Source organism: Salvia splendens, chromosome 5, assembly GCF_004379255.2.
Source record: "Salvia splendens isolate huo1 chromosome 5, SspV2, whole genome shotgun sequence".
Taxonomy (NCBI): domain Eukaryota; kingdom Viridiplantae; phylum Streptophyta; class Magnoliopsida; order Lamiales; family Lamiaceae; genus Salvia; species Salvia splendens.
Window position 1 is genome coordinate 40,163,405 of NC_056036.1, and position 27,430 is coordinate 40,190,834.

The 27,430-nt window shown below is 35.5% G+C and overlaps 3 protein-coding genes across 5 annotated transcripts; 2 read left to right on the plus strand and 1 right to left on the minus strand.

Annotated features, from left to right (window-relative positions):
• Positions 1-362: 362 nt before the first annotated feature.
• Positions 363-4,258, plus strand: LOC121805977 (serine-threonine kinase receptor-associated protein-like). Of its 2 annotated transcripts, none has more exons than XM_042206036.1 (7): positions 363-1,003; positions 1,808-1,943; positions 2,078-2,159; positions 2,898-3,073; positions 3,213-3,350; positions 3,461-3,600; positions 3,768-4,258. In XM_042206036.1, exons 1-7 carry the CDS (start codon positions 883-885, stop codon positions 4,049-4,051), a joined length of 1,077 nt encoding a protein of 358 aa, XP_042061970.1. In that variant the 5' UTR covers positions 363-882; the 3' UTR covers positions 4,052-4,258. The 2 variants fall into 2 exon arrangements, with proteins under 2 accessions (XP_042061970.1, XP_042061971.1); XM_042206037.1 differs by having other exon boundaries at positions 3,461-3,604; positions 3,768-3,989.
• Positions 4,259-4,445: 187 nt separating this feature from the next.
• On the minus strand, positions 4,446-8,510 carry LOC121805976. 2 transcript variants are annotated; one of them, XM_042206033.1, is made up of 7 exons: positions 7,859-8,510; positions 7,018-7,325; positions 6,112-6,795; positions 5,656-5,781; positions 5,132-5,335; positions 4,797-4,997; positions 4,446-4,706 (listed from the first exon to the last, which is right to left on the minus strand). In XM_042206033.1, the coding sequence occupies exons 1-7, from the start codon at positions 8,124-8,126 to the stop codon at positions 4,581-4,583; spliced, it is 1,917 nt and encodes a 638-aa protein (XP_042061967.1). In that variant the 5' UTR covers positions 8,127-8,510; the 3' UTR covers positions 4,446-4,580. The 2 variants fall into 2 exon arrangements, with proteins under 2 accessions (XP_042061967.1, XP_042061969.1); XM_042206035.1 differs by having other exon boundaries at positions 6,112-6,792; positions 7,859-8,509.
• A 15,838-nt stretch (positions 8,511-24,348) lies between these two features.
• Positions 24,349-27,430, plus strand: LOC121805979 (plastidic ATP/ADP-transporter-like). The gene is made up of 5 exons (XM_042206040.1): positions 24,349-25,298; positions 25,740-25,994; positions 26,205-26,348; positions 26,440-26,787; positions 26,872-27,430. The coding sequence occupies exons 1-5, from the start codon at positions 24,522-24,524 to the stop codon at positions 27,235-27,237; spliced, it is 1,890 nt and encodes a 629-aa protein (XP_042061974.1). The 5' UTR covers positions 24,349-24,521; the 3' UTR covers positions 27,238-27,430.

Sequence of the window (27,430 nt, forward strand, 5' to 3'; positions counted from 1 at the left end):
CAATTTCATCCATTAATATTTGTAGTTTATAAGATATATGTGATATTAGTGGAGTTAGTTTTAATAAAAGAGAAATATTGTATGTTTAAAAATAAATAGTTGAATCAAAACAATAATGCATAAATTCGAAATAAATAATTTATGTTTGCAGATAAATTATAAAATTAAAAAGTTAGTATCCGATTTAGGTATAATCTATGTAATTAATTTTAATATTTATAATATATATTTATATATTTACTACAGTATTCCGATCCGATCAGTGGTTCGACTGGTCGGATCAATTGAACCGTGAACCAATAGCTTCGCCGATTTGGTCACCGGTTTTTAAAACATTAGGGTACACGAAAAACAAGAAAGAAAGCGGAGAGCGAAAAACGGTGAATTTGGGGAAATTGCGCGTATAAATAAACTTGGGCATATCTTTAATTCTTGCGCCTAGCCCTATAGCCCAGTTTTGCTCCCATGGAATTGTTTCCATTTCCTTACTAATTATTTCTGTAATATTTCTAATTTTTACCAAAATTAACCAATAAATTTGATCCATCTAGGGTTAGGAGGTGTGGATCCGGCGCAGAAATTGAACCGATCACAGATTAGGGTTTCGCACCTGTGTTCATTGCCGCCACTGCATATACATACAGCGATAGATACTAGTTTTGTCTTTACATGTGTTTCCGGTTTGAGGAGTTTTGCTTCGAATCGAGATATAAAAGAAAGTCACTTAGGCAATTGGGCGTATTTTTTGGTGTCAATTGTCGCAAATTTGAGATTGAATGTGGTGCCTGGAACTGTGATCGGGGGAGTATTGTTCATTTGCTGTTCGTATTTTTATCGTACATTGTGGAAAAAACAAAAAAGTTATTTAAGAGATTTTGAAGAATGGATAAGAAGAAGAAGGTTGTAGCTCCATTGGTCTGCCATGGCCATTCACGACCTGTGGTTGATTTGTTTTATAGTCCAGTAACGCCTGATGGCTTCTTCCTTGTTAGTGCAAGCAAGGGTAACTAAGCATACCTTTTGATCATATATGTTGTTTGATTATAGTGCTTCTTTATTTGCTAGGTCATACTGATTAATTATGTGTGAATTTATCAGTTTGTATCATCAAAATATTCAATAATGCTAATTTTCCTTGTCAAAATTGATCCTAATGTCTTTATGTGGTAAGCAATTAGCAATCTGAAAGATGAGAATAAGATCACATCTGGACTCAATCCTTTTGTTTCTTCCCTTTGTTGGATCGAACTTTCCTTGAAATTACTTATTTCTTGACTCTTGACCCACACCCACTAGGTTCTTGAAATTACTTATTTCTTGACTCTTGAAATATGTATATTGAAATTATATCTCTTACAGTTTAAGAGGACTCAATTCACTAGAACGTTGTTAACAGTTGAAGTGTATCAATGAGACATGTATACTGAGTCTCTGATGTAGTACTAGTAGAAATTTGTAGATTTGGGAATGTAGGGTGCATAATTTGGTTTACTTATTGATATTGAAAATATATTGTAAAATACAAATTTCTGTTTTGGAATTTTTCTCTGTTCAAATGTACTAAACTTCATGATGCATATGTTTGTAGATTTGATTAGTTGTTGCAGAAATAGTATTTTGATCTGTTACGATGTTATCAATTTATTTTCATCTGTCGAGGGCCTGTAAAATTTATGTGGAATTCTTGCATCATCTAAAAGAAAATTATATACTAGAGATTTATTTGAGGCCAAGACTTCTAATGAATTAAAATATGTTCAATGATGATCTCATGAATAAATAACCCACATTCCACATAACTTTTCAGACTCTACACCAATGTTGAGAAATGGAGAAACAGGAGACTGGATTGGGACCTTTCAAGGGCATAAAGGTGCAGTATGGAGTTGTTGCCTGGATAAACAAGCCATGCACGCTGCCTCTGCATCTGCTGATTTTTCAGCGTATGAATCGATGCTTTTGTTGTTTCCTTTCTGATAATTCAATTGGAATTTGTACTATATGTTAATACACGATGTCAAAGTTTCAACAATGAGAAAATAGAGAATTTTGCACCTGATTCTGTTATTGATTGCAGGAAATTATGGGATGCATTAACTGGCAATGAACTGCATTCGTTTGAGCATAAACACATTGCCCGTGCTTGTGCTTTCTCAGAGGTGCTCCTTAATTGGCCCTCTTCTTCCAATGATAATGTTTTTCTTTTATCATTTGTGAAAATTTAAGGTGGTAGATATTCAGTTTTTTTATCTTTAAATCAATGGGTTGAAGAGATGAGATAATATATTAAACTTATCTGAAACACTAATCCAATCCATAATGATGTAATCCATTTGCATGTTCCAAATGCTGGAACAGTTCTTTTCCTTCTGTTTTCGCTGGATAGATATTTAGCTGGTTTACCATTTACTAATAGGACCATACTGTAGTGAATTCCCTGAGTAACAATTGTGGAATCACGGAGCTTATATGTTTCATGTGTGCATAAGTCAAAATATATCCAGAACCAGGATATGGATACAGGGGTATATAACTACTTATACATATAAACAATGTGTAATATGCATATTAAAAATCGCGTGACTTAACTGCTAAACTTTAGTAAAATATCATTATGTGCAAAACCTCCCATGTTGGTGAGTTGGCCCAAGTTTGTTACATTACTTTTTCACCACGATAAATCATTCTGGAGCATCAACTTTAGTGCATTGTTACCCGTACCCGTACCCGTACCCATAATTAACATTTAACATTCTGAGGGTTTCAATGTCACAACTGGATCCAGACCTCTGTCACAGCTATCCGTATGACATAATGGCTGAAACATATGTTAGAAGATACTTACATTATCTAATATTCTGCAGTGTGTGGGCTGAAATTGTTTTACCAATTTGCAGGATACCCACTTGCTTTTAACTGGGGGAATGGAAAAAGTTCTCCGCATATTTGATCTAAATAGGCCTGATGCTTCTCCTAGGGAGATCGAAAATTCTCCAGGTTCTGTCAGGACTATTTCTTGGCTCCATAGCGACCAAACTATCTTAGGTTCCTGTACTGATATGGGTGGCGTGAGGTATGTGATGGTGTCCAAGTAATTTTTTGCTGTTTCTGGCTTTTTCATGTTGTTGAGCTATCCTGGGTGTATTTTTATCTTGGATGATATCTGGTCTCACTACTTATAGTATCTAACATGTGAAAGCTATTGCTCACAGGTTATGGGATGTGAGAACTGGCACAATTGTTCGGACTCTTGACACCAAGGCTTCTGTAACCAGTGCTGAAGTGAGTCAAGATGGACGCTATATAACAACTGCTGATGGAACAAGTGTAAAGTTTTGGGATGCGAATCAGTACGTTTTGTTTGATTGTTTGTTTAATTTTATTTATTAACAGCATTTGCCTAGTTGTCATGGTAGTTATATTTTATTGATTCAATAATGCTGGACACTTCTTTTAACAGCTTTGGATTGGTAAAGAGTTATGAAATGCCCTGCATCGTAGAATCAGCTTCAATGGAACCAAAGTATGGCAACAAGTTCATTGCTGGTGGAGAAGACATGTGGGTTCACATGTTTGATTTCCACACAGGCGTTGAAATTGGCAAGTTCGGTGCAATTTGTGCATCTCTCAGCAGATACTTTTTGCTTTTGATTCTTTTCTTATTTTGGCAATTATGACCCCCTCCCTGTTCTTGGTGGTTGGAGGGTAGCAAGATACATTTCCTTTCTATTTGTTCTGATGATAATATTCTTGATGGCAATATCCAGGTTGCAACAAAGGGCACCATGGTCCAGTGCACTGTGTGCGTTTCTCACCGGGTGGCGAATCTTATGCCTCTGGATCTGAAGATGGAACTATTAGGATATGGCAGACTGCTCCCCTGAACAACTCCGAGGAGGAAACATCTGGTGCTGCCGCTACACACAGGCCAAGTTTCAAAGACGTGGATCAAGTTACTCAGCAAATCGAAAACATCCAGATTGCTGACCACAACACGAATGATGTGAACTATAAACCAAGTAGTACCCAGAAGGAATCGGAGGCTGACTAGGTTGAGATTACATGTTTTCCTTGTGTGTGTGTTGTAGTTTTTGGCCTGACCAGCAGCAAAGGGGAGCGTAAAAAGTTCGATGCTTGATCTTTTGCAATAAACAAAGCTTTTTTATCCTTTTTGTCTTGAGAGTAAATTATGATTGAATTCTCATTTTTTTACTCTTTGAATCATCTGCTTACTATACAAGTCCACTTTTTGTCTTCATCTTTTAGTTTCTGCGTTTTTTTGTATTCAAAGTGTTAGTAGGAGTAATACTTATTAATCCCTTTCCTCTACAATATAATGTCTCATTTTGCCATTTTGGGCTATTCATTTTTATTTTTAGTTTAGGTAAATGGATTTCTCACATTGTTCTGAATCGTTACTCACATTTCATTATACAAAATAGGGATTAATTGAAGTACTCTCATTGAAGGAACGGCATCAAAAAAGTCACTCAAAAGGAGAGATCAAATTGATCTAATATCTCCTCTTGAGGGAATAATTTACAAGGGAAATAATATACTGCTAACTAATGCAATCAACCCTATTTGCTGCTATCCGACTCTACTCTGACTAGAAGCCTAGAAACGAAGGGTGAGATTGCCGCAAGCAGCGCCTTGGGGCATTCCTCGTGTGGAAGGTGGCCACAACCAGATATTGCAACCAGTCTCTGCCACATTAGATATGCTAATTAAGTTAAAAATCTCATTTTAGGCGGAAAATATTAATCTGTGCATGGAAAAATGAGAAGATAACTTACAGAATCTACAAGTTTGGAAGCCATAGTTTGAGCAGATTTTAGTGTGACAAGTGCGTTTTCTGCACCAGCTATAACTAAGGCTGGAATATTTGCAACAGCTTTCAGCAACAAAGTGGTGTCATTTGGGGATAAGACTGTTTCATTTGATAATTTCCCGAGCTCATGAAGTGCCTCGTCCCAACCTTCTACGTGCAATGGAGCCTGGTATAGTTGCGAACAACGAAACATTAAATTGAACTTTGGTAGTGAAGTGCACTAGGCCAGCATATATAACGAAACACAAATTTGAGTCAAGGCAGGTAGATGGCATCTTTGGGACGATGGAGGAAGCTTACCTTGTAAAGACTCAAAACATCAGATGTTAACTTGGCTTCGTCATACCAAGCGCGTCGATTCACCACTTGAGTAATTTCTGTCCGAAGAAGAGGCCGCACCAAGTGTTTTTTTCCAAGTGAAGTGCGTAGAAGTATTCTGGCAAAGGCTGGAACCAATTCTCTTGACAGGCTTACATTTACTAGCACGACCCCCTTTATATCAAGCTGTGAAGCATGCAGAGAAAAATAAATTTCGTGTTAGAAATCAGTTGGACCAAAATCAAACATCCTCCCTCCATATTGGTATATTGTTAGATTACATGCACTCAAGTAATCATCTCTAAAGATAACCAACAGACTATATCTACTTAATTGAAACTTTTCTGATGCTAAAACAAAAGGTCTTTTGCTTACACTTAGTATGCAAAAGCAGGCCTGAAACTATTCTCTTTTTTCCCCAACAGAATCTCTTTAGTACATTAATATGTAGGAATAAACATTTAGTACAACACATTTAATCAGGTTTGTAGAAGCAGCCAACTCACCCTCAAGGTATTATCTGACTGAACCTTTTGTGCAGCCTTCAATGCAAGAAGTCCTCCATCATCGTGTCCGACAATCACGACTGAGGAGAACCCCATTTCCAAGCAAAAAGAGATAAGCAGGTCAGCCTGAAAAACAAAACTGAACTGCTGAAATAATGCTAAAAGTACAATATAAACATACTGTTTGAAGACATAAAAGATGCACCATTTATGTAAAAGATGCTAAAAGTCAATATAGGCAGATGAAAGTTTCACAATACATGTCTTCGTTATCCACTATGTATGTTTAGATGATTCGTGTAACAATGTTAGAATAATACCCATCTCTTTAGTAACACAAGATATGACAATAAATAGGAGACATCAGGCCTGACAAACTATTGTAAGTGGTAACAGACTAGAATATCTGATATAGACATTAAAGCGTAATACATAAGCATAACAGCAATCACCAACCTGATTGTCAATCTTGAAAGGGTTGGTTACTGGATTTTCCACCCAGTCCTTTCTCTGTGGCCTTGATGTCAAACCCCATCCAGGTCTGTCAAAAGCAGCTACTGTACAACCAATATTCCTGGCAAGAGGGCCTATTACCTTTCTCCATGAGAAAACTCCTCCTCCAAACCCATGAACCAAAACAATGCCAAATTGGTCATTTGTTGTTATGTCTTGTTCCATTTGTGGAGAACCCTGTATGCTCAGGTCCTCTGCAGAATTTTCATTTAAGCACAAAATAGGAACATTTTCAGATGTCGGGGAAGGTGGAGAGTTGGCCAGTAGTGGTGTATAGAGAGTGGAGTTACTGGTATGAAATGTATTGCTGGCATTCTTTTGAAAATTAAGATGGCTTTTTGGTGGTGTACTATGCGGAGGAAAATGAAAAGTGGTTGCAGAGGACAAGGAACGGGAAGGAGATGCTGGCTGGCTTAGCTTGTAATGAACAATCAACCCTTGACAAGTAATGAATAGGCTGTCTACGTCAGCAAGTACACTAACTGGAAGTTGCCCCTTATCACGGACCGATGCTGGTGTTTTTCTTTTTGTTTCAACATCACCTCTGAAAGATTTCCCAGCCGATGGTATGGGAGAGCGCGGGACCTTCTGATATGTGGAGAAAACCATTTTGCAAGAAAGGACCTGCTGATCAGGATTTAGGTGATGGATTAGATGAAGTCAAGTAAAGCAAATGCAACTTTCATAGAAACCATAATTTATGAATTATTATTTTCCAGCTGAAGCTTTCAACAGAACGGGTTGAAACATAGATCAACCGGAGACTAGGTCACCTAGAATATACCTTTCACAGTAGAATAACACAATAAGAAGGTTACAAAGTAAACATAAATTTATTGATGTACTTACTGCTTCTAGATCACCACGGTGGAACATTAGCTTCCTCCTAGCTTTGCAGCTTGTATGATAGGCAACAACAATGTGCCCCAGAGCAAAGACTACAGAAGAGAGAAATAAGACAGGCATTCCCCAGGACTTCTTCAAATGCAGCCTCTTTCTTGAAAGATAGGTTGAAGATTCTTGCTCAAATTGAGAATTGATAGTGAAAACACAGGCCTTGAAGGAAAGAAGCAGTATCGAAATTAACGAAGTGAACGTTACAGTGCCTAGATAAGACCCGTGCGACAATGCCTGTAAATCGCAAATAGAATATGCACCTGTCGTCACACAACAAATCCAAAAACCATATTAAAGTTAAGAAGTCCAGTCTTCAAAACAGCAAATGTATAGCTCACTTTAATATATACAAAAATTCGGTTGTAGATTCAGTTTACAGTATTTGTAGAATATCACTTGCCTATAGGCTATATAGCATACAAACTATCAATTCAATTCAATCCAGGTAACAGGTCCATCTCCATCCAATAACAAACAAGTGAAAAAAAGTTAACCTCTTGCTTTCATGGCCAAGAAAGGAAATACAATAACTGAAACTATTCCCCACAAAATGTGATATTAGTGCAAAACTAAATACAATAACTACCGAGCAACAATGGAAAAGCAATCAGATCTAATACTGAAATTCTATTAACAATAATCACACCATTTACTAATTCTTCGCTGGAGAATGAGGTTTAGGGGAAATCGAAGTCCGTTTGAAATGCAATTTCACGTATCCTCAATAATCCATGCTTCACTCATCCAATAACCAGTCAACACAATGATTGAAAAGCAGAAAGAGCAAACTTACACAGGATGATGAGAGATCTGACGATGGAAACAACAGGAATATCCACAAGCGAGCTCCTAAATGCATATCTCCGCAAATGCTCCTTCAAACCAACACATCCGATGCACGTGAAGCTCGGAATCAGCAAACAAGGCAGAATGGCATCGCAAACGGACACCACCAGCGGCAGAGACACCGCCAGAAGAGACGCCACCATCACAACCACGAAATACGCCGTCCGAACCGCCCTCCTTAATTTCTCCAGCCACCAACCGCCCTTCATCGCCATTTCCGACTAAAAAATTGAAGAATCCTCAGGTAGGCCCGCAGGCAATGCGATTGCGGAAGTAAATCAGGAATCGAGGAGGATCGAATGTGTCCGGAAGCGAAGTGGCCATCTCCCGGCGTCGAATCGACGGCCGGTGATTTCGCGTAAACGCCGTGGAAGACTATGGCAGGTGCAATCGATTGATAGATCCTGAGATTTTTTAGAGATTTTCTCGTTTTTACAGAGCTGAAGAGAAATGGGAGAAGATGGAGATTCAATCTTCTCTGCGTTTTCTTCTGCATTCAAATATTCTGTCGTCGGACTCTTGTGATTGTCTCTGTGCGTGAGAGAGAGAGTGCACTACTGTGTGTTTCTTTTTTAAAAATCGATGCTGTTTCTTTCTAACATCATGATTAAGATATAATTATGAGCTATTAAAACCAATTTTCCACGGAAGAAATATTAATTTTTTTTTATTTATTTTGTTGGTGAGTTCCATGCCAGCTTTTAAATGGGTGCATATATATATATATATATATATATATATATAGGGATGTATTCATTTCCTTTTCCCATATTTCCTCCTTTTTCCTTCTTAATCTTAACCGTTTATTTTTACAATCCTATGGACTATATTTAGCCGTGTAACCATTTAATTTAATGATTAAAAATTGTGAAAAGGGCTAAATTGGAACTCATTATTTTAGTTAGTTATGGTGATTCCTTAATTCACGTTCATGAAGATCTGCACAGTTATTCTTCTATGCAATACAGTCCAGACGTGAGTTCATCCACTCTTCCGTCGCCGCAATTGAATTGTTCGCTAATCACTATTTTCAAGTATCGGATATCCATTCATGCGTTGTCGTCGTCGTTAATTTTGTATGTTGAAGGTGTCGTAGAGATTGGTCTTTTGTAATTTTGGAAGAATGTAATTCAGATACGCCTTCGTTTGTGTATGTGTCGATTCTGTTACTAATAATTACGTTATGTCCGATTATTCGGTCGTTGTTGAGCTAATCCGATAACTCTTATAAAACCATTCTTGTGTATGTATCGATTTGGTTTAAACATTGCGACCAATGCTTAGTAGTTGTTCAATACGATTATGTTAATGGCGTAGGGTTGCAATTCTGGGCGGTAGAGTTGTAACGTAGAATGTTAAACGTACCCCGTATGGAGGACCGTGAGTATGAATCAATTTATAAGGGTGTAGTTATAGTCTTGGCTACTGTAGATAATTAACAACATACGAATAATGCACCCAATAGTAATGAGTAATGGATATTAGTGGATATATAATGATCAATATGTGAACTGCAATGCATACGTTGAAGATGTACACCTTTTTTCGATTTTGGCACACCCTTCTTGTGTCTTCTACGGGTTTAATCAGTTTATGTGTTAGGGTTTAATAAGTGTGTGGGATAGTGTTTAGTACTTAAACAGTAATAATGAATTGTAGCAAGCAGCGAATAATGCAGCAAGTGTAAAATTTTAAATAATGAATTGTAGCAAGCAGCGAATAATGAATTGTAACAAACAGTAATAATGAATTTTCCACACACGTGATTCTTCTCCGTTTCCGAAGACTCATTTTCTCCTCCTCAATTTGAATATAGTGGAGTTGTAGTAAACAACAGATGTTAAAATTTTAAACTGCATATATTGGTGAACATGATCTGAAGTAATAATGTATAGATTATATATATCGATTTGGGATACATTGATGGAATGTTGGTTATGAAAGAGATATATATGCACTATTTCTGAAGGGTAATGTACAACATATGAAAGAGATAATACATGTAATGTATAAATATGAAGATGTAATGCACTATTTCTGAAGGGTAATATGCACCGTATGTCATATAATGCATATTAAGCTTAACATGTATTGTTTTGTGATTAATAACAATGTTTAAACCGATACGAATAGTGCTCTGAATGTTAACGAATAATGGATATTATTGGCTATAAAATGCACCATATGTGAACTGCAATGTATACGAATAAGATGTGCCGTGTTTCGTTGTTTGGCACACGTTTCTTGTTTCCCCTAAGGGTTTAATAAGTCTAGGGGCTAGGGTATAGTACGTACACATAAATAACAACGTTTAAACTGATACGAATAATGCACCGAATGGTTACTAATAATGGATATTATTGATTATTCAATGCACCATATATGAACTGCAATGTATACGATTAAGATGTGTCGTGTTTCGATGATTGACACATGTTTCTTGTTTCCCCTAAGGGTTTAATAAGCCTAGGGGCTAGGGTATAGTACGTACTCATTAATAACAATGTTTAAACAGATACGAATAATGCGCCGAATGGTAACGAATAATGGATATTGTGGACTACATAATGCACCATATGTGACCTGCAATGTATACGAATAAGATGTGTCGTGTTTCGATGTTTGACACACGTTTCTTGTTTCCCCTTAGGGTTTAATAAGCATAGGGGCTAGGGTATAGTACGTACTCATTAATAGTCTTTGTTAACGTTGTTATTAATGTGTACATACTAGACCCTATCCCCTGGGCTTAATATTAATGCGTATATGATGTACATAAAATTTAGGCGTACTATATGTATGGCTTAATATTTTAGGTGTACAATATACATATGCATTATTTGGGTTTGCCATTGCATTACGCCCAAGTATTGGTGCATTATTTGGTTAAAATACACAAACAACGTTCAGTAATGCATAATCTAATACGAATACTTACATTATATGCAGATATGATGCACATTAAATTGAGGCCTACTATATATATGGTTTAAATTATTAGGTGTGCAATATACAAATGCATTATTTGGTGTTGCCATTGCATTGCGCATAACGATTGGTGCATTATTTGGGTTAAATACACAAACAACGTTTTGTAATGCATAATCTAATACGACTACTTACATTATATGCATATATGATGCACATAAAATAGAGGCGTACTACATACAGGGCTTAATGTATTAGGTGTTTAATATACAAATGCATTATTTGGTGTTGCCATTGCATTGCGCACAAGGTTTAGTGCATTATTTGGCATATGTTAAGCATTACGAGAGTTAATCGGCCAACTATACAGACAAAAAACATAATACAAACAAGACAAATAACATAATACACCAATTACACACTAAGTATTCTTAGCCGTCTGAATAATCACGATGAACATACGGTTAGACTGATTGTTCACAAGATCAAAATCAGAAAGACTAGTCTCAAAAACATTGTTAAGTGTATTCAAGTTTGTAAAAAGATCTAAAGTGCTAAGTCTTCCAACAAATACCAGAAACCATCAAGCACTACAAGCTGACTTGGATTTAACTGCTTCAAGCAGTTCAGAAACTCCGACGGTGTGCGCCTGCAGTAAAGACGATCAGTCTTTCTTCCCTTAACTTGTGTCTGTTGAACATCACCTGCTGAGCTACTAGGGGCAGCAGCTGCCAACCGATCCCTCAACTTTTGTGCCAACGCTACCGGAATTAAATCATCAACTGCATCGTCGAGTTCAGATCTAACTCGCTTCTCTGAAATTGCACAAACAAAGTAACAAATCACAACATTTTCAAAAAAGTGGACTACGTTCTGTGTAATGATGCGTTCATGTTAATGTTTACATATTAATGCAAACAACGTAATCAATCACATCACATGAATGATTGAGTAAAACATTCGCATAATGCATTAAACATCACTGATAATGCACTAAATATTAATGCTACTGCTTTAGATACTACTGATAATGCACTAAATATTACTCCTACTGCATTAGATAATACTGTTAATGCACTAGATATTACTGATAATGCATTAGATACTACTGATAATGCACTAAATATTACTGATAATGCATTAGATAATATTGATAATGCACTAAATATTACTTATAATGCACTAAATATTACTGATAATGCATTAGATAATACTGATAATGCACTAAATATTACTGCTAATGCACTAATATACCTCATATAATGCACACAGTAACACTAAAAAATACATGCTTATAGTTCCACAATTCATTGAATATATCTGAAATTATGAACCGTGTCATGTTTTTAGTTAGCACACCACGCAACATGTATAATGCGGATTTAACAGAATTGCTAATACCATCACTCACAATCTAAATATTAATGATACTGCATTAGATACTACTGATAATGCACTAAATATTACTGGTAATGCACTAGATAATACTGATAATGCACTAAATATTACTGATAATGCATTATATACTACGGATAATGCACTAATATACCTCATATAATGCACACAGTAACACCAAAAAATGCATGCTTATAGTTCCACAATTCATTGAATATATCTGAAAGTATGAACCGTGTCATGATTTTAGTCAGCACACCAGACAACATGTATAATGCGGATTTAACAGAATTGCTAATACCATCACCCACAATCTGAAAAAACAAATATTGATTTGAAGCAACACGATGTAAATTTTACCTGCAGCCTCTGTTACTTGCGATAGCGGACGACCCCTCTTCGGCATTTTCGATCTGGCAAAAACCACAAAAACATATTATGGTACTGGAATTCATCATTATTTAACCGAACCCAAAATGGGTCTGCAAAATCACGAAACCGCCGCCTTGGTCTGCAAAATCACGAAAAAAGGACGCCTAAATCACTGTTTAAACATACCTATTAGAAAGTAGTCGGTGTTTCCGAGTCGATTTCAGCGTTGAAAGCTAATTCCCTCCGAAAATTTGGTCGACAAAATCCAAAATCTCCAAACGCGCCGCTGGGGAGGTAGATTTCTAGGGTTTGGGTAGTGGAGAGAGTGGAAGTAGTTGTAAGGGTTGTGGGCGTAATGAATGAGGAAAGAAGGAGAATATGAGCGTTTGAAATCCCGTGAAATTAGCATATTCCAAGATATGGCGGTTCAGCTTCTGTCAAATGGCCAAATTACCCCTGTAATGCATTAAGCCAACGTTTATAATGCAACACGGAGGTAAATTTATTAAAACAATCCGATCCGTCGATTCCCTAGATCTAACGGGTATTATTAAGAAGGAAAAAGGATGTAAGATGGGAAAAGGAGAATAAGGTCCCCCTATATATATATATATATATATATATATATATATGCATAAAAAAGGAAAAATGACGCCCATAACTTTGGTGGAATATGTAGTTGGCTGCAGCTGAATAAAATAGGGAATATCAAATGATCGATTTTCGATAATTTAAATTCCCGAAGAGGAAAATAGAAAATTTAGGGAAGGGGTAAAAAATAGAATCCCAAGCTGAATAAAAATGCAATAATACTAATAATTTATTAAAGTATAAAAATGTTCGTAAACTAGAGTATACAAGAATAATGGTATAATTCAAACATTATACAGTACATAATATAATATAATATAATATAATATAATATAATATAATATAATATAATATAATATAATATAATATAATATAATATAATATAATATAATATAATATAATATAATATAATATAATATAATAATGAGCCGACTAACTTGAAATGCTAACCTCGAAATGTATAAACCATAATGTAGTCAACTCCATATATCTGACCTTTATTTGTTATGTTTATATGGAGAACTTTTTCGAGGGAAGCCACAAGTCCAATGGATTCCAAATTTTAAGTGGCAATGAGCAGCTACTGCCTACTAGTATTTTTTTTTATGATACCTCATTTATCTCAATTTCGGCTTAATTAGACATTTAGCAAAGAGGTATACTGTATTATCGACGAATTTAGGCGGGGTCGAGTGGGATTGATCAATTCGGTTTGTGATTAGTGTCGAGAAACTCTATAAATTGGTCTTCGGCCTTACAATAGATCCACTTCCAGCTTAATCATTCTCTTTATACGATGTTTCAAGATCTCGTTATGATGTATGATCAGAACATATATTAGAAAAAAAAGAGATTTTACGATTCAAGATATCTTAAAAAACACTTCCTCGATCCAAATGGTGACCGTGAATAAACTTAGTATGCTATGATGAAGTATAGTTTTAGGTTGTGTTCGATTTCCAAGATAAAATAATACCAAGATACAATCTAGGATAGAGTTGTGAGATTATTTTAGTCATAGGGGGTTAGTCATGACTAATTATCTCATGATTACCCATCTATGATTGAGTTGTGTGATTGAATCTCATGAACCAAACACACTACAAATTTAATCTTTGATACAATCTTGCAAACCGAACACCCATTTAATTGATTATCTGTCAATTGATTATTTTGACAAGTTGATGAGTTCTGAAGGAAATAATGGAAAATTATGAGTTTCAAGGCCACCATCCTTTCATTCTGAAAAGACCTTCATATGGGTATCTTAATTCTTGCATGCCTCAATTAGAGCTTTGTAAAGAAAGTTATATTCGTTTAACAAAAACCGCTAAAAAGGAGTATCATCAACTTAGCGGACCGTTGGGCGCTGGGTTCGTTTTGCAGGTAAAAAGTTTAATTAAATGGTAAGAGATGAAGTAAAAAAGTAGTATGAGATCCATCTAATGGATGAAAAAATACTTTCTCAATCCCATAAAATAAGATTGAATTTCTTTTTTCGTCCGTGTATAGAAATAATCTATTTCCATTTATGAAAACCTTTTCTTCTTCTCTTTTACTAGCATATATGGGTCCCACTATCCACTATACTATTTCAATTATTTTTTTCTTCTTTTCTTTTATTTTTAAATTAAGCATTAAATCTCATGTCATATTCAATTAGCCTATTTCAATGAGACGGAGAGAATATCGATTATTGTCGAGAATTCGCCCCGAAAACTACAGAGGTTAATGAATTATCTAACGGTACATGAATCATGTCTGTGGGAGTAGGACCACTTGAGTCGAACCCATGCCTTTTCACGCTAAAGGTCATATGTTTTTATTTTGGAGTTAGCATATTTTAAATGATTTGTATATTAGTAGTAGTAGTATATTATGTGACATTTGTCGCCACTAATTAAGGATCTAGTTTGTTTTCCGCAGCATTTTCGCCATTTGGAAACTTACATATCATTCATGTGTGCAATAAAAAACTATTATTGTCAAAGTAGCATGATATGCATCTCCTTCGCAGGAAGATAGAATAAAATGTGTTATAAATTATAATGAAGGCAATAAAATGGTGGGATGAAGATATTGATTAAAAGTGATAGCTACTTATTTAGATAATTGAAGATAAACATATTTTCCTGAATCAAATACTTGGATAAAACTATTCAATCAAACGATGTTATTTTGATTAATTTCTTGCAGATTTTAGGTTGCAATATGACTATCTTGTAGTAATAAAAAGTGTATTGGCTTTCAAAATAAAAATCAAAATATTGTGATATATTCTGAATGTTCCTATTAATTATCACCTGATCAATACAGTAGTATGATAGTATCCGTTTGTAGTTACCATCTTATATAGAAACGTCTCTCTTGCAAGAAGAGGAAGAATATTTACTTTTCAATTTTTCATCAATTGGTAACAATTATTAAAGTGTTATTGTTTGTGTTATTCAAAAGGGTCCTCAAGTTTTTTTTAGGTAATCTTTTAATCTTTTTTCTAATTGTCACATCTTGCTTTCGAAAAGCTAGCTACTATAGTTCCAGTTATAATCCTAAATACCTAGATGTATCTTCATTCTTGATGTTACTCTTTCTTTTTTCTGAATGAAATATGAATCAAATGAATGCAATTCCGAAAATAAGAAAGAAACTTATATGAGGCATATGGTGACCGACTAATATTAAAAAAAACATTTGATAATAAGTTGTCGCGAGAAATAATAAAAAAAATTTAAAACTTCGTGATTTGTCTTTCAAAAATTTAAAAAGTAATGTAAGTAGTATAAGTTATAATCGACCAAAAGCTAGTGATTTTACCTTAGTGACAATTAACGCATTATAATAGTAAGACAATTTTACTAGAGGTGACCCTAGATGAAGCTTTCCATTATTTTCCATCTTATATATATAGATTTTGGCTTGCTATTTGGACATGAGATAACAACATTAATAACATTTTCCTAAGGTTATTCATGATTTATACATAGTAGGACGACTTTATTGATGACATGGGCTCTTGGGAAAATAATAATAATAATAATAATAATAATAATAATAATAATAATAATAATAATAATAATAATAATAATAATAATAATAGATGAATTTGAAAATTTACCTTGAGAAGGAACTTCTTTGTCCCGGAGGAAGAATTGTTGGAGAGTCTTTACTATTGTAGATAACACTCTAGTGAGAATAATGTCAGAATTTGGCCTTTTGATAAATCAAATACATTCTCTATTACTAGTTTCTTTTAGCAGGTTAATCATATCATGAGAGAATGATGATAACCAATCTCTAAATAGAAGATTGGCGTGGAGAAATGTTACTCCCACTGTCTACCCAATTTTTCATTTGGTTTTTCTCACAAGTCACAAGGCAGACTCAACACCAAGGACAAACTTTTTAGATTTGGATTCCCTTGAATTGAAGATGATCTTTGTCTTTGCAAGGAGTGAGAAACTGTTGACCACATCATTTTCGGACGTATGTTCTAAAGTAGCGTCTGGTATTTTGATGTAAATAATGGAATCTCGCTTGCTTGCCTAAAGACCCGTCTTGTGCTTTCTCACTTGGATGGACACACCTTTCTACAAATTTAATAAGAAGATGTGATATCCGTGTTCTAATGTGATTTCATTGCCGATATGGTTATTTAGAAACAAAGTAATCTTCCAAAATTTTGAACCAAATTAGGACGTGGAAGAAGACTCATTTTTTGGAAACTTGGCTCATTGAACTAAGGGTTGGTGCCCATAATTCCATTTTCTACCGGGAGAACTATGTAATGTGACGAGTTGATCAAAGTTAGAAGTTGGCCAGGACATAACCGGATAGCCAATACCAATACCTTCATCTTGCTCTATTGTCATCATTTGTTTGGTAATTGGGATTGCTCTGCCTTTGGTGATTGTGTTCTCAATTGTTTTTGGTAGTTGGTTAGTACTCCATCTTGTTTTGTACATGAGGACAAAGCATATTTAAGAGGCTTGCAGATTTAGCTAATACCATATATTTTTGTAATAAAACAAGAGGGAATCTCTTTCAATATATATAGTATAGGTTCACATGTGAATTGCCTTTTATTAAGAATATAAGAAAGACCTACAATTCAAGAATGAAATAGTCCTGTTTGTTGTTAGTTAATTACGTAAATAGCAATCCTCATTTTCTTCATATTTGTACAACTTTTCTAATGATAACTCATTAATTCTTCTATCAATGGATTGAAATAGTTTGGACGTAGCAACATTTTGTTAAAATTCAATCACCATTGCAGCAAACGAAATGACTTCAATCACCGTTAATATCAAACAAAATGACTTTGTTAGGTTCTCAATGAATGCATCAATTAATTGTGTGAAAATTCCATTGATTTTACTCTATCACAAAAAAATTATCAATATTAGGTGGCCCACATAAAAGACTTTGTGATGTTTATCAACAATTATTGATGATTAATAATATTCCCTCCGTCCCATATTAGATGTCACACTTTCTTTTTTAGTTTGTCCCACAAAAAATATTACATTTCCTTTTGTGAAAAAAGTTCTCTCACATATTAATATAAATATATTATTTTCTCTTTTCACTTGACACACAGAACAACACATCCTAAAATCCTGTGTCAATCTTCAAGTGTGACATCTATTATGGAACGGAGGGAGTAATAATAACATTTTCTGAATCCTACCGTTCATAAATGCAATTGATTTTTTTGTAGTTTCAATTACTCTCTCTCTAGACAAAGTTTTTTTTTAAAATACGTAGTAGGAGTATACAAAATGTAGAAGGAAACTTGCTTATTTCCAATCCAACGAGTGTTTCAAATTTCAACATTTGAATTATTCGCGATTTCACATATTGTACAAACTTAATTTACAGAATAGAATATTAGACAAGTTAGTAATTGTTCTAACATCACTTCATTTACATCTACGTTACACTTACTCATTGAGATAGATTAATTTACTTGATTAATTATTATATTTCCTGTTCTTTAATTAAGGTACGCATTTATATAATTTAAGATATTTTATTTCTGCATTAATTTGTCTCTTTGAATGAGGTCTAATTTTAATAGGGTTTCATTAGCTAGTCTAACGTTTAACTTCCATCTCATTGATTTAATTCAAACAGCGATACAAAGTGCATTTTTAATTCATCTAAATTGAGAGTTTAGGGAAACCACTTTAATTATATCAATATATCTACAAATTTGATGTACTCCTTATCAAGGTCACTTAAAACATTTCTTTGTCAGTAATTAATCTTTTAACAAGAAAGGTATCAAGATAAATTAATTTATAAATTTTCAAAAAAAAAATTCTATTTTCCAAGAGCAACGGCTGCTAAACCAACTGGTAGTAGTCTAAAAGGCTAATTTACAATAAGAGCATCTCCAATGCTGACGGACGTCAAATAGCCGTCAAATAGCCTTCACACTGCCACATCATCAGCACTACAATTCTCCTGCCACATCAGCTTGCCACATCAACTGGACATCAAATAGCCATCAAATAGCCTTCACACTACCTATCCACATCACTAATAACAATTATATAATTTAATTTACACTTGTATCAACATACGGAATTTAAATTACGAGACAAATACGGAAAATTCGAATAATAATATTAAAATTTTTTTATTACATTAATATAAAAAAAAGTACAATAATTAAAAATATTACATTTAAAAAATTACATAAATTTGCATAAAAACTACCGCCTTGCAGTCCTCAGCGCCCACAACTCTTCAACTAAATCATTTTGCAGTCGAATATGAGCCTCCGTCTGACGCATGTCGGCATGTGCTTGGAGGAGGGCTTCTTCATCGTGCGGTACCCCACCTCGTACGTTGGCGGTGATGACGCCGTGGCTTGGACCTGCTTCATTATCGTCGGTGGCCCAATCAGTCAGTTGTACACCTTCATCTTCGACGATCATGTTGTGCATGATAATACAGGCATACATTATATCAGCAATGCAGTCGACATGCCACAAACGCGTTGGTCCCTTAACTGCAGCCCATCGAGCTTGAAGCACACCAAATGCGCGCTCCACGTCCTTTCGCGCCGACTCCTGCCGCGTCGCAAAGTAGGCCTTCTTCGGCTCTGATGCGCACCGGATCGTCTTCACAAAGACGGGCCACCTAGGGTATATCCCATCCGCCAAGTAGTAGCCCATATCATGCTGGTTGCCGTTGGCGACAAAACTGATGGCCGGACCGACGCCCTGGCACTGCTCGTTGAAAAGGGGCGACGAGTTGAGGACGTTTAGGTCGTTGTTCGAACCGGCTATCCCAAAATACGCATGCCAAATCCACAACCGGTAATCAGCCACGGCCTCGAGGATCATCGTGGGATTTTTTCCCTTGTAGCCGGTCGTGTAAAACCCCTTCCAGGCAGCGGGACAGTTCTTCCATTCCCAATGCATACAATCTATGCTGCCTAGCATTCCCGGGAACCCGTGCTGATCCCCGTGCATCCGCAGCAAATTCCGGCAATCTTCGGGGGTAGGCTTTCGGAGATACTGATCACCGAATACTTCGATCACGCCCTGGCAGAAATACTTCATACATTCGATGGCAGTCGTCTCACCGATGTGGAGGTATTCGTCCCACATGTCTGCCGCGGTGCCGTAGGCCAACTGCCTGATTGCCGCAGTGCACTTTTGAATAGGGGTGTGGCCGGGTCTGCCAACCGCATCGTGCCTGAAGCGGAAATACAGATATCGCTGCTCCAATTCGTTAACAATACGCATAAATAAGTCCCGCCTCATCCTAAAACGACGCCTGAAATGGTTGGCGTCAAAACGCGGCTCCTCTGCGAAGTAATCTGTGAACAGGCGCTGATGTGCAGCGTCATGATCACGATGCACCACTTGTCGACGGTGGACAACTGGTCGTGGGCGAGGTGCCGCCGGCTGCATATAACTCTGCATCCATCGATCAACCTCACGGCTCGTATAGGCATCAAGCTCTTCGTTCATCATACGCTCGTACTCATCCGCATCCCCACCACTACCACCGGCATTACTCATTTCTTAAATTGATCTTGTACAGAAAGTAAGGTAGAGAGAGAGTACTCGTTAAAACAAGTGGTGCGAATGAAAATGAGGTTCAACGCGCGTATATATAGTGTTTTGCGAAAAAAAAAAAAAAATATTTAAATCCGACGCCGGTTTGGCGCCGATCCGGGAGCCACAATGGCGCCCGTGAGGATCGGCGTGGGAACCGGCGTCAGCGCGGGAATCGGCATGGCGACGCCGATTTTGACGCCGATTTCGCCCACGCCGGTTCCAATGGTTCGGCGTCAAACCGGCGTGGGCGAAAAATCGGCGCTCCGGTGGTGACGCCGACCATTGGAGATGCTCTAATGATTTACCGTTGGGTCATCAAAAAAATTATTGAGAGAGAGAATTTCCTTTCAAATTTTTGTAAGTGGAAACTTTCAATTGAATCGAAAGATAGACTTGACCCTAAAAAATTGAAATATCTAAACACACTTTTGCTTCTAGATTAGTGAGTGAGCTTTATATCCTTATACTCCCTCAGTACATGAAACATAGTCCCATATTTTTTTTTGCCATTCTGGAATATTCACAAAAAATCATTTTATTTCTAAAAATGAAAAATTTTTGTCATACCTTTTCTATTTTTTCTCGCATCTCTTATACTTTACCTATTTTTTTATCTATCTATCTATATTACTTTACCGACTTTTTATCTCACTCTCTTTTGTTTTACCAATTTTTCATTAAAACTCGTGTTGTTCACAAACTGGACTAGTATTTTTTTATAGATGTAGGGAGTATGATTGATGTCAGATGAGATATTATGCAAGCTCAAACATGAGGTCGAATCAATCATATGAGATACTTAAGCAAGCTCAAACGTGAGCTCGAGTTCGAGCTACATAATTTAAACAACATAATTGATGACAAGATTTTTAAAATAAAAGATATATAGAGAGGAAGAGAGAAAAAAATGGCTTGAGTTGTTGCTAGTGGAAAATATGACTAAATCATTTGAGAGAGAAACCTATCAAAAAGAGATAAATACTAGTTTTGATGGACAATACAAATTTTAAAAAAAAAATTACTTTTCGCGGAGTGAGGTAGTATTAAAAATCTCAAACTGCTTCAATCAATAATGCTCAAACATTAATTTTTTGAAGTTTGATATATAAAATTATAAATTCGAATCATATTTACATTTGGCTTGAGTTTTCTTTAAGACATATCTCCCAAAACTACCAAGAAAAAGAACTAGAAAATAATAGTAATTGAGTAAAAACAGCTTGGCAAACATAATTTAACTTTAGTTCAATCAAATCTCTTAAGGCTTTTCAAATGTTGTTTGTTAATGCTACAAACCACCTATTAGAAACATTATGATGCCATGGAACTCAAATTTCCGTTTTCTCTTCGGGCTTTATAATGTGGGCTTGTGGGCCTCAATTTCCGTTTTCTCTTCGGGCTTAGATATTTATCATTTTATGATTCAACTCAATTCTTCTCTGGAATGAAAAATACTTAAGCTCTCATTACATTAACTAAATAATAATTGAAATTAAAAAATTAGGTAGACAATTCAGCTAGACAATGTGGATGAAATTTCATATTGAAGTGATTTTCAACATGGATTAGTGCGAAAGATGTTGTTGCTTTGAATGTGTATAACTTTGATATTATTTGGGTGGTGCGAGAACAATTCATTCTCACGTTAAGATTCATATCCATCTAAATGAAAAACACGATCACATTAAAATGTTAACACAAATGAAAAATGGGGAAACCCAGTCGCCGTAAGGAACAAAAAATAGTACGTAATCAAGAAGAAAATAAAATTTATATATAAGGCATAGATGAACTGTTATAAATCTCTTTTGATAAATTTCTGGCAAATAAATTGAGTGATGAAGAAGTGGACACATGACATGCAACTCTCATTTTTGTTTGTATTTTACATTCTTGGTTTTTCTTACGATGTTAGAAGTCATATGTGAATTGGTGGCAATTTGCTTGATTTTTTTTGGGATATTTACGAAAACAAGTGGGGTTTTATGTATTAGATTAAAGTTGTATGTTTTGCCTCCTAAAAAAAATTGTACGTTCTCCTCAACAAATTTTGATCATATAAATTTTGGTCTAATTTCCACCTAACTTTTACAAATTGCCATCAATTCTCTACAATTAAACTTCTCCAATTTTTTCAATGGCTCAAACTGCCAAATTCATATCGTTCAAACTCTTAATTCGATAGTCAAAATTTGAACTTTGACGGACTCGAAAATATTTATTAAGGGTCGATATATCTACTCAATCAAAATTTTAATTTATTTTTGTGGAACAAATTCAGGGAATATTTTTTTATATATATAAAATCAGGGAATCCATATATAGGAGCTGTTTATGTTTAAGTGAACCATAATATTTCTGAATCATAATTTTAAAACAAATTAGTTCAATTTACTATAATTAAAGTTTGGTTTGGATAGTAGCACGTCTTAAAATTCTGACTTACACGAGGCCAAGACGCCAAGTAATATATGAGAACAAATTTACTCTAAAATCACTGCAAACAACATCACACACTAGCAATTAGTATCTAATTCAACATTTTATTTTGTATGCATTAAATCAATTCAAAATTAGACAAACGTTGGTATTTAATTGGAACCATTATTTATTAAATGCATAAATTTAGATATGTGTAGCAATCTGCCTAACCCCCTCGTAAGTAATGCTTCCGAACCTATTTAGATAAATGTTTATTTCCCCTAGCCCACAACAATACGTTTTAGTTTAGTTCTAAAAATTTAAATTAATCAGTAGTCGTTTTAAATTTTAATGAGACTCATTTTCGTCATGCTTAGCAATTAGCATTATATTGAAGGTTTCAACTTCGAATTTCAAACGAAGTTTCCAATTTTGATGTGATAAAATGACCTTTTTAGATGCATGGTTCACTTTCTAGCTTATATTCCAAGATTTGTGATTGTGAGGTTGAAGTTTATAGAATAAGGAGGATGATAGACCATTTCTTATAAAATGTAATTTCGTTGTAGAATAATATACTCCTACTAATTTCTAGAAGAAACTAATAAATTATAAATGGATGTTGTAAATTTAAAAGAAAAGGGTGAGTTTGGTCTCAACAATGGTTAACTTAGTGAAATTAAGAATGTGAATCACGTGTCACATTGCTAAGGCTCTCCAGAATATTAATAATACTTTCAAGACTTTTAAATTTATTTTCTTTAGCACTTTTAAATTTATTTTCATATTCGAGTGATGAAGTGAAGGATAAGGTGAAACAAAATAATGGACTTTGGTTTCAAACAAAATACTAAGATAAGTACATTTCAATATTGATTAGTGTATCCTACCTGGATGTCCTCATTTCAATTTTACAAATAATAAAATTAAATTCACATAACTACGAAAATTATTCCATTGAGCTTTAACTGATTTTTTGTAGAGCCTTCCAAATTCAATTAGGATTACAAAGATCTTGGTGCTGAGCTGCATTTTTGCATTTCTAATTTTATTTCGAATGATTTTTTATTCCACCTCATTATCCTTATTTAATTTTATTGAGGCACGCTTGAATTTGTCGTAACTCATACTGTACATTTTTTTATAAATTGAAAATATCTAACATTCATTTTTGAAGAGCGTGACATATAAAAATATCAACTTATGTAAACGTAGGTGGTTTATCTACCTTAAAAAATATGATGGGCAACAATAAAGTTTCCCATTCACGTGATCTACTTTGCACTTTTGGTTTGTTGCTGCAAATATAATTAGTTGCTTTCATACCCTTATTATTTTTTCTCAAATTAATCGAGACTTTTTATTTAATAAAATATTGAAAAAAAAATATATAGAACAGTAAGTTAGTAAAAATAAATAAATACTAATAAAGTAGAAAAAAATAAAAAAGAAAAAGAAAAAGAATTGATTTTTATGTAATTAGAAATACTAACACATTTAACTCGACATATCAAAATAAGTACTACAACGATTTAACTAATTTGAAAAAGTAGAATAAAGTAAGAAATATTGATTTAACTAATTTAAAAGTAAGACATATAATTTGATTTTTATAAAAATATAAAGATATTTATTCACCTTCTTCAATAGCCCTCCTCGAGCTAAAGAGAGACTAGATTATCGTCTACTTCATCCTCCTACCTTATCTCCCTCCATCTCTCCTTTCTCTCTCTCATAAAAATTGATTCTTGATAGGTTTCTTGAGGAAACCCGTCTGAAACAAGAGCACCGAGGGAGAGAGAGAGAGAGTCGGGTGGAGGAAAAATGCAAGGTGTTCTTCAGTCAAAAGGGCTTCTTTCCCTGCCTTCAAACCCAAGAATCAAAGCTTTCATCCCTCAGCCATCGCCGGGATTAAGGTACAGATTCAGCCCATTAAACCCTTCTTTGAAACCTAATGCACCCTCGTTATCCGTTAATGGGTTCTCGAGGTTTCAAGGATTTGTCACAAAGCCTCAATTTTTTGGTCAAAAGAGTAGAAATTATCCCATCTGTAGAGCTGAGGCTGCCGCAGCTTCTGCTGATGGGCAGCCTGTTTTTGGGGAGAAATTAGATTCCTCACCTAAGTTTATGGGAATTGAGGTGGAGACGCTCAAGAAAATTATCCCACTTGGGTTGATGTTTTTCTGTATTCTGTTTAATTATACAATTCTGAGGGATACAAAGGATGTTTTGGTGGTGACAGCACCAGGTTCTAGTGCTGAGATTATACCTTTCTTGAAAACATGGGTGAATTTGCCTATGGCTATTGGGTTCATGCTCTTGTATACAAAGTTGTCTAATGTGTTGTCCAAGCAGGCCCTCTTTTATACGGTTATCCTCCCGTTTATCGGCTTTTTCGGGGCGTTTGGGTTTGTTCTGTATCCCCTCAGCCATTATTTCCACCCCACAGCTCTTGCAGATAACCTTCTTAATGTTCTTGGCCCGAGGTTTCTCGGACCTCTTGCGATTTTGAGGATTTGGAGTTTCTGTCTGTTCTATGTCATGGCTGAGCTTTGGGGAAGTGTGGTTGTCTCAGTTCTGTTTTGGGGGTTTGCTAATCAGGTAATTGTTTTTCATCATTTTAGTACTGTGTTTTTCATTGATGCTTTGCTTATGAGGGAATCAATTGGTTGAGATTCTTCCTTTTGATTTAAATAATAATAAATGATTTGTTCACGTGTGGATGTGAGTTGGTGAAATGATGGTTTTATTGGTTGTTGAAGAAGCCTGGAGAAGAGCATATCTCATTGTTTTTCATGATGATTTGAGCATGGTGAAACATTTTCGTTGTTATAGGATCTGAAGAGATGTATTTTTGAATGTTTTGCCATGTTGTTGAATTGTATTCCTTAAGAACAATGGATGACTTTTCTATAGAACATATTTTTTGATGTAATGTCATATGTTTCTCTTAGTTGTGCCTGTTGATATTTTGTCTTTCATCTCAATGACTCAATACCGGATTGTGCATGTAAAACACTGTTCAATGCAATGTCTTCGCAGATTACCACAATTGATGAAGCAAAGAAATTCTATCCGCTGTTTGGACTTGGTGCAAACATTGCCCTTATATTCTCTGGTCGGACAGTGAAGTACTTCTCCCAAATGAGGCAAACATTGGCTCCTGGTGTAGATGGTTGGGCCATCTCCTTAAAGGGAATGATGAGTATTGTGATGGCAATGGGGTTCGCGATTTGTTTCCTTTATTGGTGGGTGAATAACAATGTTCAGCTTCCTGCTCGTAGTATGAAGAAGAAGGTATTAGAAATTGGTTTTTCTTGATTATGTACGGTTTAGTTTCTTTCTTAGTTTTTTTATCTACACATTCTTATTTTATGTTGCTCAGATTTTATGCCTTAAATTTAGATCTTATAAATCAGTATACTAGTATAGTCATCTCATGTCTGCGATTAGAGGTCTATTTTTCGGCTTCAAGTTGCTTTTTAACCGTATTTTTCTCCATATCAGGAGAAGCCGAAAATGGGGACAATGGAGAGCTTGAAGTTTTTGGTATCTTCGAAATATATTAGAGATCTTGCGACTTTGGTGGTAGCCTATGGTATAAGCATCAACCTTGTTGAGGTTACATGGAAATCAAAGCTTAAAGCCCAGGTAAACTAGGCCTTGTTCGTCCGCACCATTTCTTAGCATTTAAACTAACTTCACAATTTACTCATATTTCCGTCCTCTCTGAATTGCATAGTTCCCAACACCAAATGAATACTCATCATTTATGGGCGACTTCTCAACTGCTACCGGAATAGCAACTTTCGCTATGATGCTTTTGAGCCAATGGATCTTTGGCAAATATGGTTGGGGAGTGGCAGCAACTGTTACACCTACCGTCTTGCTTCTAACTGGAGTTGGATTCTTTTCGTTGATTCTATTTGGTGCCCCTCTTGCTCCGACCCTTGCCCAATTCGGGTTGACTCCACTTTTGGCAGCCGTGTATGTCGGGGCGCTGCAGAACATTTTCAGTAAGAGTGCCAAGTACAGTTTGTTCGATCCGTGCAAGGAAATGGCTTACATTCCTTTGGACGAGGACACTAAGGTTTGGAAACGTAGATTTGTTTCATAATTTCTTGGTATTCTTGAATATAAAAGGAATTGTGAGTACTAAAAAAATCGGTTTCAGGTTAAAGGGAAGGCAGCTATCGACGTTGTATGCAATCCGCTGGGGAAATCCGGAGGTGCTTTGATCCAGCAGTTCATGATCTTGAGCTTCGGATCACTAGCAAATTCGACTCCTTATCTTGGAGGGGTACTTCTCGTAATTGTTGTTGCTTGGCTAGCAGCCGCGAGATCATTAGACGGCCAATTCACTGCATTGAGGCAGGAAGATGATCTCGAGAAGGAGATGGAAAGAGCTGCTGTGAAGATCCCAGTCGTGTCTTCGACTGATAGTGGCAACGGTTCACTCACTGGTGAGGTGACCCTAAATGCCACAGGAGGCGACTCGCGAAATGCTTCATCCGAACCCTCGTCTCCTCGAAGCATGTGAGTTTAGCGTTCCTTTACTTCAACAATGGGGGAGGAATAAGCAAAGATGATTTAGAAGGATTGGTTTTCCACCCAACATTTTTTATATATTTAGTTATTTTTTAAAGAATTTGTTATCCAGCTTATGAAATAATTAGAGAGCTATGCTACTTTATTTAAACCCAATGGCTTGATATATAGAATGTTCATTCAAA

Excerpts from the sequence above, each read along its gene's own strand:
- LOC121805979 (XM_042206040.1), top strand. The coding sequence starts at position 24,522 with ATGCAAGGTGTTCTTCAGTCAAAAGGGCTTCTTTCCCTGCCTTCAAAC. Across the intron at positions 25,299-25,739 it reads TTTGGGGGTTTGCTAATCAG|ATTACCACAATTGATGAAGC; the intron begins GTAATTGTTTTT and ends ATGTCTTCGCAG. Across the intron at positions 26,788-26,871 it reads CTTTGGACGAGGACACTAAG|GTTAAAGGGAAGGCAGCTAT; the intron begins GTTTGGAAACGT and ends AATCGGTTTCAG.
- LOC121805977 (XM_042206036.1), top strand. The coding sequence starts at position 883 with ATGGATAAGAAGAAGAAGGTTGTAGCTCCATTGGTCTGCCATGGCCAT. Across the intron at positions 3,074-3,212 it reads ACTGATATGGGTGGCGTGAG|GTTATGGGATGTGAGAACTG; the intron begins GTATGTGATGGT and ends TATTGCTCACAG. Across the intron at positions 3,351-3,460 it reads AAGTTTTGGGATGCGAATCA|CTTTGGATTGGTAAAGAGTT; the intron begins GTACGTTTTGTT and ends TTCTTTTAACAG.
- LOC121805976 (XM_042206033.1), bottom strand. The coding sequence starts at position 8,126 with ATGGCGATGAAGGGCGGTTGGTGGCTGGAGAAATTAAGGAGGGCGGTT. Across the intron at positions 7,326-7,858 it reads CAGATCTCTCATCATCCTGT|GTGCATATTCTATTTGCGAT; the intron begins GTAAGTTTGCTC and ends GTGTGACGACAG. Across the intron at positions 5,782-6,111 it reads CTTTCAAGATTGACAATCAG|GCTGACCTGCTTATCTCTTT; the intron begins GTTGGTGATTGC and ends TTTGTTTTTCAG.